The sequence below is a fragment of the Bison bison genome, unplaced genomic scaffold (genome assembly GCF_000754665.1).
Source record: "Bison bison bison isolate TAMUID 2011002044 unplaced genomic scaffold, Bison_UMD1.0 scf7180017864067, whole genome shotgun sequence".
NCBI lineage: Eukaryota > Metazoa > Chordata > Mammalia > Artiodactyla > Bovidae > Bison > Bison bison.
In genome coordinates this window covers 428,628-438,931 of record NW_011494639.1, presented here as the reverse complement: position 1 = coordinate 438,931, position 10,304 = coordinate 428,628, and the positions used below count along the sequence as shown (strand labels likewise).

The following is a 10,304-nucleotide window of genomic DNA, read 5'->3' as shown; positions in this document are numbered from 1 at the left end:
TGTCGGGAGAGGAGAGGCTTTCCTTGTGAGGTGTGAACCGAACGGGTGCAGCGAGGGGCTTAGGAGAGTTTCCTCGGAAACAGGGGCTCCAGAGGTTTCTGGAGGAAAGCAGTGGAAGCGAAGGTTGGAGAACTAAGCCTGGACTGGATTATAGGAGGTTTTAAATGCCAGCAAAGGGGTCTGAGCGGGATCCTGTTGGCGCCAGTGACTGGGAGTCGGAGGGAGGCACTGTAGGGATGATGTGAGCGCGCCTGGGGCTCCTGTCTCTCCATCTGCTCCTCTCTCATCCCAGAGGGAACCCGAGCCCCTGGTTTGCTTCCTGGCCCCCTGGGATGCCAGCAGCACCCTGACCCCCGGGATAGAATTCCTCGTGAACGTGTGCCCCGCCCCTCTCCCCGCAGTACCAGTACGACGGCATGGACATCAGCAACCTGGCCGTGGACTTTGCCGTGGTGTGGAATGGCAATTTCATCATCGACAACCCTCAGGACCTGAAAGGTAGGCGGCTACTTCCGGGTCAAGTTTTGGTCTTTCCGCGACCCCCGGGAAAGACCGGGGCTGGAGGGATCAGAGCCGGCCGGCCACGGTGCCATGAATAATATACTCCCCCTGTCCGCGGAACTCTTCAGAGGCCCCCAAAGCAACATTTGGCGTCATCAAAGGAGTCCTGTTGGGAACCGTGTTTTATTACAACCAGAGCATCCGCCGGGCGGCTGCCGGCTCATCACCTGTTCCTCTGGCTCCCGAAGACTTTGAAGTGTCTGTGGAACCTGACCAGGAGAACAGCAGGCAGGAACGTCCTGCCGGTTTCCCTGGAAATGGAGATATTATTCCCAATGAGGTCCTGGTTCTCCTGTCTTTGGCCTCAGCCGCTGTACAAAGAAGGCTTGTCAATCTGCTCCCCTGGTCCTGAGGTGGGTGGGAGGGTCCAGCTGGCTGACTCCAGGGCACGGCTGTTGCGAGAAACCTCAGGAAGGAGCTAGGCTGATGCGGGAGGGGGCGTTCCATGAGGTGGCCTCATTCTGGTCCTGCAGACCCACGTGGAGGTCCTCCTGGGTGCCAGGTCGGCTGCCCTCCGTACAGCATTCCTCCCAGCGCTCCAGAGTGACTGAAGTGACTCCAGTTTGATGAGCACCCTGGCTAGGCACTCACTGAGTGATTTATTTAGGATTTTTTTTTTTTGTCCTAATCATTGTAACACTGAGAAGGATGCCCTAGCATTATCTTCATTTTATAAATAAGGGAACCAAGACCCAAAGAAGCTAAGAGGGAGACCAAGACTGCTGGCTTTGGCAACACGGACACTAAAATTGGAACAAGGTGGAGACCAGCCTGACCCCTGCACAAAGTGACGCCAGCTCACCAAGTGTTCCATGTTTTTAAGACAAAGACTGTGTAGGATAACTTATATGTGGAATCTGGGAGGGGAAAGTCCCAACTCATCAGAAACAGAATAGAAAAGAGGTTGAAGGTTGGAGAAATAGGGAGAAGTTGGTAAAAGGGTACAAACTTCCAGCCCTAAGATGAATAAGAATCTAATTATAGCATGGTGACTATGGTTCATATCACTGTGTTATGGAACTGGAGTTTGCTAAGAGAGCAGAACTTAAATGTTCTTAACATTTGTGTGTTCTTAACATCTACTAATTAACAAGATGGGAGAAATCTTTTCGCTCTGTAGTATATCAAATTATCACTTTAAATATTATACAATTTTTTTTTTGTCAGTTACACCTCAATGAAGTTGAAAAAAGAAAGAAATGGACCAAGAGTCAAATAATAAGAGACAGGATTTGAACCCAGACAGTCTCATTTTGGAGCTCACGTGCTTAACCAAGGCACTGTCCTTCCTCCCATGGCTCAGGCCACTGTGAGATGTGAAACTTCCTCCCCCAGAACCCTGTCCTCTGACCCAGGGCCGTGAGCCACATGTCACGTTTCAATTAGCTAGGGTTTTCACAAGCCTGTCCTTCAGGCTGAGGTCACCCCAGGGGCACAGAGAGAGGGACCAAGGCCTCAGGAGGACCTGTGAGTGCTTCAGCATCTCCTCCAGGCGCTGCCATCCCTGTGCTGGATGCTGCCATCGAAATCAGAGCCCAGGCTGGGAGATTCTTCTTCTATTTCTCCTCATACCCAGGCCAAACTTTCCCAGTGCTAGGAGATAGACATTTCGCCTGCTGAGAATCTGGGCTTAGTTCCCGGAGGTTGCCTTTGCACCTGGAGTTTTAGAGAAAAAAAATGGCCACATCCAAGCTCTTGTATCAGAATCCTCCCTTGTGACACCCAACAACTTTTAAGCAGCTCCTTGAATGCATAGGCCATGGTGTCTTCACACTCACCTCCCACCCAGAGCCTCGCTGTCCCTGGAGGCTAATGCATTGTGTTGGTGCAAAGGACTAGGATTCCATAATCCAACAAACTGGGGTTCGAATCCTGCCTTTTTCACTGGTAGCTAGATGAACTCACACTAATTACCGCTCCTCTGTGTGTCCCAAGTTCTCTATCTGGGCAGCGGGGGGCCATCGTGAGGATCAAATGAGGAATTAGATGGGGACCATTCATGCATGTTAATAAATGCAGTGTCGACCTGTTCATTTTAAGATTCCCATTTCCTGCCCTGTACCATAAGAAACCATAGGATCAGGATGTTTCAATGTAGTCTCTGTAGCTGGGATTGAGGAATGCTTGACAGAGCAGAGGAACAGGATGAGAATAAAAGGGAAGAATAAACCCATGGAAGGATAAAAAAATGCGCCTCCCCTGGGACCTGTCCCTGGCCTCCAGACGCACGCTGCCCAGGGGCCTGCGAGCTCATGCGTGCTTGACCAGAAGAACTGAGAAAGGGCTTTCCCAGTATCCCCCTTCTGGAGAATTCCTCCTGGGACTCTGAATTCAAAACAGTAGCAGACAACAACCAAGCCTCGGGCTCACAAAACTGTTCTGCCACTGGCCCATCCAGGGCTTCTAAGTGCGGAAGAGACAAAACCAAGAGCATCTGCAGACCCCAAAAGTAGCCAGTTTGTCCTCTTTCGGGATGTTCTCTCCATCCACAAGACTGTGCCGACCCTCTTTCCTTATGCGCTAGCTCTGTCTCCACGCCGCCGGGCACGTGGCCTCTCTTGAAAGCCCAGCCAGCATCTCTCAGACCCACCAGGTCCCCCTGTGTACCCCTCTCCTCTCGGGACCTGCGTTCTAGCAGCACAGCGAGTGTGTTCCAGCTTGGGGCTCTAACCTTTAAATTCTGAGAGTCCCTACCTCTCTCTTTGAGCTTCATTTTTGCCTGAAATGGGGAATCAGTCCTGACCTCTTTCAAGAGGCCCATATGTGTCAGAAATAGAGGCAGCAGCGCAAGAATGTAGCCTGAGTTGAAAGAAAAGATAGTAAGTATAGAACTAGGCTATGCTGCGGACACCGTGTCAGTCACTGAATACCACATCCAAGAATGTAGCTTGAGTTGAAAGAAAAGATAGTAAGTATGTATAGAGCTAGGCTCTGTTGCGGACACCGTGTCAATCACTGAATACCACATCTCATTCAAACCTCACGAAAAACAGTGATTATTGTGTGGATCACAACAAACTGTAGAAAATCCTTAAAGAGAAGAGAATTCCAGACCACCTCACCTGCCTCCTGAGAAATCTGTATCCAGGTCAAGAAGCAACACTTAGAACTTGACATGGAACAACAGACTGGTTCAAAATCAGGAAAGGAGTACGTCAAGGCTGTATATTGTCACCATGCTTATTTAACTTATATGCAGAGTACATCATGGGAAATGCTGGGCTGGATGAAGCACAAGCTGGAATCAAGATTGCCAGGAGAAATAGCAATAACCTCAGATATTCAGATGACACCACACTTATGGCAGAAAGCAAAGAAGAACTAAAGAGCCTCTGGATGAAATTGAAAGAGGAGAGTGAAAAAGTTGGCTTAAAACTCAACATTCAGAAAACTAAGATCGTGGCATCTGGTCCCATCACTTCTTGGCAAATAGATGGGGAAACAGTGGAAACTGTGACAGACTTTATTTTGGGGGGCTCCAAAATCACTGCAGATGGTGACTGCAGCCTTGAAATTAAAAGATGTCTGCTCCTTGGAAGAAAAGTTATGACCAACCTAGACAGCATATTAAAAAGCAGAGACATTACTTTGCCAACAAAGATCTGTGTAGTCAAGGCTGTGGTTTTTCCAGTAGTCATATATGGATGTGAGAGTTGGACTATAAAGAAAGCTGAGTGCCGAAGAATTGATGCTTTTGAACTGTGGTGTTGGAGAAGACTCTTGAGAGTTCCTTGGACTGCAAGGAGATCCAACCAGTCCATCCTAAAGGAAATCAGTCCTGAATATTCATTGGAAGGGCTGATGCTGAAGCTGAAACTCCAGTACTTTGGCCACCTGATGCAAGGAACTGACTCATTTGAAAATGATGATGCTGGGAAAGATTGAAGGCAGGAGGAGAAGGGGATGACTGAGGCTGAGGTGGTTGGATGGCATCATCGACTCAACAGACGTGAGTTTGAGTAAACTCCGGGAGCTGGTGATGGATAGGGAGGCCTGGTGTGCTGCAGTCCATGGGGTCTCAAAGAGTCAGACACGACTGAGCAACTCAACTGAACTGATCAGAACTGAACTGACTGAACTAACTGATCCCCGAGTGTTACAGACTAGATACTCAAAGAATTTAAATTCTTTGTCACATCGCTAGGAAGTGCTGAAGCCACAAGAAAAGCCCTGATCCAACTTAATCTAGAGCCAGAATTCTTAAATAATAATATTTTCTGTCGTGCCTTTAAACAACTGCTAAGAGCCTCAATTTATTATTCCCCGTCAATTATTCTTTGCAAGGATAATGACAATCATTGGTGTTATCCGTGGACGGGGCGGTTTCTATCACGCTCGCAAGAAGGGGGTGAGCAGTGAGGAGCCCTCTGCGGCTCCCTGTTGACCGCCCCGCCCTCCCTCTGCAGTCCACCTCTACAAGTGTGCAGCCCAGCGGGAGAGCTGCGGCCTCTGCCTCAAGGCCGACCGGAAGTTTGAGTGTGGCTGGGGCAGCGGCGAGCGCAGATGCACCCTTCAGCAGCACTGCAGCAGCTCCTCCAGCCCCTGGCTCGACTGGTCCAGCCACAACGTCAAGTGCTCCAACCCTCAGATCACCGAGGTAAGCCCCCCAGGTTCCCAGAGTGGGACGGAATGGCTGGGAGCTGACCCTCCCCCAGGGCACGGGGAACTGAGCCTTTATGAAAGAATGCTTGATGTAGAGTGAGGTTAATGCGAGAGCAGGTAACGCCTCTCACGGGTGTCCCGATGGCCCGTGTGCAGCCATAAGTGACAAGTGTGTGGGAGTGTGTCCTCATGCACGTGCACAGCCATGCGTGTGCCTCAGTGTGCATGTGTGCGCCAAGGAGGCAGAGCCAGCCCAGCCTGCCTGCCAGCCCAGCTTTGCCAGGTGGGGATGAGAAATTGGCTGGATGGTGGGTGAACATTTCAGAAAAAACAGGCTCAGCTTTTCTCAGCAGAAATGTGATGTCAGGGGCTGCAATTAGCCCAGAGTTGCAAAGTTGAAAATGGAAGGAGAAAGCGAAGGCAGGCACTGCATGAGCCACCGCGCCGTTTCCCCGGGTTTCCTTTCTGTCCGAATTTGTTTGTGCATTTTAATGGAAAGAAATAGGTAACTAATTATCCTGAGGAGGGAAAAAATGATGTTTCCTGAATAGTCAGTTGCAAAGGAAGATGAAGAGATGATGTGAATGAATACGCAGCTGCTTGGGGTTTGAATGGCTGGGGAGAGGAGTAGTTGCATTTAACTCTGGTTGCCTTAGGAGCTCATCACTCTTTACTGTTCCCTACTCACCGACTGTCGCTTGCACTTTGAAACTAATTACACATTCCTCAAGATGACTAGGAATATCAGCCAGGGCAGGTACCACTGTGATTTGCAAGTCTAAGAAAGCAGGAGCAGGGAGGTCTCTGCTGGTCCAGTGGGTTACACTTGGCCTTTTGCTGCCATGGACCGGGTTCTAGCCCTGGTTGGGGAACAAAGATCGCACAAGCCATGCAGTTTGGCAGAAAAATTTTAAAAAAGAAAAGAAGAAAGCAGGAGCAGCTGCTCCTTTTCTGCTTCTTCCCTGAGCAGCTGCACTGTCCCTTTTCCTGCCTCATTTTCCCATTTCTGGCCAAAGCAAGCCAAGTCTGGCTCTAAGCCAAGTCTGGCTCTCACCTGTGTCACAGAGTATTGGGAAACTAATGGAACATCCCTGTGACCAATTTGCAGCTTCAGATCAGTTTAAAAAAAAAAAAGAAGAAAGAAGCCTCGAGATCAAATGAGTATTGTTAACCTACCATGAGATATTTGAAGAGGGAGCAGATATTTCTTTGGTGTGCTTGGCACTGTCTCATCTAGCCCTCATAAACTCCATGAGAAGCCAAAATGCTCACCTCCGTTTTACAGAGGAAGAAAACGTGGCTCTGAGTGATGGAATTGTCCAAGTTCACAATGGCAGAGCTTATATTTCAGCTCAGATATATTTAATTGTAAGAACATTTTTAAAGTGTCTATGATTTGCCCAAGTAATATTAAACAAGAAGCGGGCTTCGACTGAGGGTCTAGGTCCGGGCAGCCGAAGAGTGTGGTTAGCAAGATGAACAAAGATGCTCAGTAGAAAGCATCAATGAAGCAAAAGTTGATAGAAACTGGAGAAAGAGAACGCCTCAAAGGGCTGCTGAGACCTAAATTAATTGAATGTTGGCTGGAAGGATCAGCAGAAGGCATACTGTAAAGATCATGACTTTAAATGATGTGATTTGCTTTTTGCTTTTGCGCTAGAGGTAATTAAAGAAAAAAGACTAGAACATGTTACTGTGGATGATTTGGTGGCTGAAAGCTTACCAAAAGGCAGAGCCCTGGAACCCGACACTGAAAAGGACATTCCTTGCTCAGCGTGCCAGCCTTTAAGATTGAATGAGATTGTGTTGTTTGGGGGTTTTATTTCTGGAAGTAAAACCTGCCGTAAATTAGAAATCTATCTCCCAAAATAAAATCCTTTTTTTGTATGATGGTACAGTAAAAAGGAAGTGGGCTTCCCATCCCTCACATCCAGCCTTCCTAGGGTGTACAGACCAGATGCTGTGCATCCACAGGGCTGTGAATCCCAGGGACAGTGAGGTGCTGGAGGAGCGTGTGTCCCTCTACCCAGGTTCTCATTCATCCCTGTAGGAAGGTGCTATGAGGGTGTGGACTCTGCCCTTCAAAGACCAGGCTTCTACAATCCCAATCTTCTCTTGGCCATGCCCGCTGGCAGTGCCTACTGACTCTCTCCTATGCCCTCATCTCACCGGCAAAGTGCTCACTGGGACTGCTGGTGGCGCCCCGGCCTCTGCCCCAGACTAGCTCCCTGAGCCGCTCAGGGCTCCGTGCCTTCTCCCTGATTCTAGTGATTTCCAGCAGCGGCTGCCCTGAGAATTTGCTCCATCCTATAATTCTTCCTGCTGCGGCTGTGGTTCGTCTCTCTGCTTCCGCACCTGCGGTCCAGGGACGCTCGGATCAGACAGGAGGCACCCGTTTCCATCAGCCCTCTCACCCTTGCCAACCCTGACTGCGCCCCAGCCCCGCCTGAAGGCAGGCTTCTCCAGAGAGACCTCTGCCCCCACGCCCCTGCTCACTGACCGGGGACTGACAGGCTGCTCTGTTCCCCAGGACACCCAGGCTATGCGATGCTAATTAACCCCCTGAGGTAATTAGGCGGTAATTGATTTTCCCAGTGAACGTAGCAGCAGGAAGTGGAGGCCCTGAGCAGTGGGGTCTCTCCTGTTGGTGTTTTTCAAGTAGAGGCTGTAGACAAAGAAAGAGCATCAGGGGAGAGAGACAAACCCACACGGTGTCTCCAGCCACTCCAGGGACGGCAGGCACTCTGGACCGGACACGTGGGTGGGAGAAGCCAGAGCAGGAACCTTCTACCCGCGTTCAGTCTGCACCCCCAACCCCCAACCAAGCCTCCTCTCCTTACAAAAGCCATTTTTCACTTTTTAAACTTTGCATGTTTGAGATAATTTCAGACTGATAAAAAGGTGCAAAAATAGTACAAAGAACTTTCATATACTCTTCACCCAGATTCTCCAAAATTAGCATCTTACATAACCACAGAACAATGATCAGACTTAGGAAATTAACAGTGATGGAATAACGCCGTCCAATATACATGTCTTCTTCACATTTCCCAGTCGTCCCGATGACGCCCTTTTTCTGGCCCAGACTCCAATCCAGACCACGTGCGGCATTCGTCATCACGACTGCCCAGCGCCCGCATCCCCAGTCTTTGTCTTTCGTGACCATTATTTTGTAGGATGCCTTTCAATTAGGATTTGTCTGACGGTTTTCTCGTGATTAAATTCAAGTGACAACACTAAAACAGCTGTAGTTTCACGTCAAAAGGGCACATGAGCCGACTTGATTTAGCCCCAGTGTCCAAATCTGCAGCAATGTGAGCAAGAAAATAAATAATCATCCTAATGTACTTGATGCAAGAAAATAATAGAAGAATGTGTGGTCCTTATTGATATAAATAAACAATGTGGGAGAGAGGAAGCTCCTCTTTATTCTAGAATCCCAAGTCCTAAAAATAGAAGGACTTTAGGGAAACAGAAATATCACCACTTAGCAAAGTTCACAGTAATCTTTGTTTCAGGCAGGAATGTCCAATGAAGGCTAAAATGAGCAAAATTAGCAAAGAACGGTGAGAAATGGGATGCTGACAGAGCCTCAAGCTCTCTCCCCACACGACCTGTGTTCATTACAACAAGAATGGTGCAGAGTACTTTCGTACACGCTTTACAGTGAAGAAGCCTGGTGGACGGGTGGTTAAAGGCTTAAGGTATCTTAACCAAGTGATCAAAGTTAGCATCACCAGTAATCAAGAGAACCAACCTCTGTAGCACGAACTGAGAAGAGCACCACCTCATTTCGGCGGCATCTGTTCCCAAGAACGTGTGATTTGTTAAAAGTAACTTTCAAGAAGAGTCAACTCATTTCCTTTACCTGGGCTTTCTTGGCTAATTCCTTGATGTTGGCCTAGATCTTTTTTTTTTTTTTTAACAATCGGAATTCTACAAGCTCTGTGCTCTTTTTCACAAACCTCCCTCTCGTCTCTGACCCTCCCTTATCTTCAAAACTGTATAGCCCCTCAGGACGTGCCCACGTGTAAACAGGAGCCATTGACCACAAAGATCCTTCCTGAGGGAGGAGATGGCCCAAGGTGGTTCCTGGGAGCAGCAGGATGTCCACTGCTGGAAACCAGCAGGGACTGGAATGGGGCTGTCTTGCCTGCGGGGGCAGGGCAATCAGTGAGCTGACCTCAAAGGAACAGGAGTGAGCTGAAGCTTAGTTGGCTGAACAGCTGTGCTCTTCCTTAACCCCTCCTAACCCAGCTGTCTCCATGGCAACCAAGCCCTCCCCTAGAGACCCATCTCCTGTGGCAGCTCCATGTAGGACACATCTTCCAGCCGATTGAATTTCCCAGTTTGCCTCGACTTCAGGTTAGGACCCCCTCAGGACTCACCGTCTGCCCCCTCTCAGCCAGCCCTTGGTGTGATAATGACGCTGTCCCCCGCGGGAGGCATTCCAGGCTGTTCCCACTCCAGCTGTCATCCTGGGCGTCTGCACACGTGTCACCTGTTCAGGCCCCAGAACAGGAGATGACGCGTGGAGGTTTGGAAAGCACGCTTCTGTTCCTCCCCAGCGTGTGCCTCAGGGACCCACCAGGACATCACAGTGGAGGATGTTAGGAGCTATCCCCTAGAGAGAAAGCAAAGCCCAGAGAGACTGTGAGTGGGCAGCGCCCAGCAGAACGGGCCAATGGAAGAGCTTCTTGGGAGAAAACTTTGGGAAGGGCCAAGAGGTATTGGAGCACCTGTCAAAGAGGTCTCCAGTCCAAGCAAGTGCATTGGTCTGCTAGGGCTGCAGGGATCAGACTCCGCTGGGGACCTTAAAAAACAGAAATTTGCTTTCTCAGTTCTGGAGGCCGAAGTCTGACATCCGGCTTTCAGTGGGTTGGTTCATGCTATAAGGGCTGTGAGGAGAATGTGTTCGAGCCTTTCTCTTGGTTTCTGGTGGTTTGGGGCAGTATTTGGCATTCTTCGGCTTGTGGAAGCAGCTCCCTGACCTCAGCCTTCATATCACCAAGGTGTTCTACCTGTGTGCATGTCTGTCTCCAATTTTTTAAAATAAGAATCCCAGTCATATTTGATTAGGGCCCACACTGATGACCTCATTTTTAATGTGATTATCTCTGTAAAGACCCTATCTCCAAATA

General features: G+C 49.2%; 1 protein-coding gene across 1 annotated transcript in view; it reads left to right on the top strand.

Moving 5' to 3' along the window:
- The window catches only part of PLXNA2 (plexin A2), a 235,023-nt gene that overhangs the window by 171,386 nt on the left and 53,333 nt on the right, over nt 1–10,304 (top strand). Inside the window, exons 14-15 of the mRNA XM_010836877.1 lie at nt 402–498; nt 4,968–5,158. Of these exons, the coding sequence (XP_010835179.1) occupies nt 402–498; nt 4,968–5,158 (288 nt within the window). The remainder of the gene's footprint in view (nt 1–401; nt 499–4,967; nt 5,159–10,304) is intronic.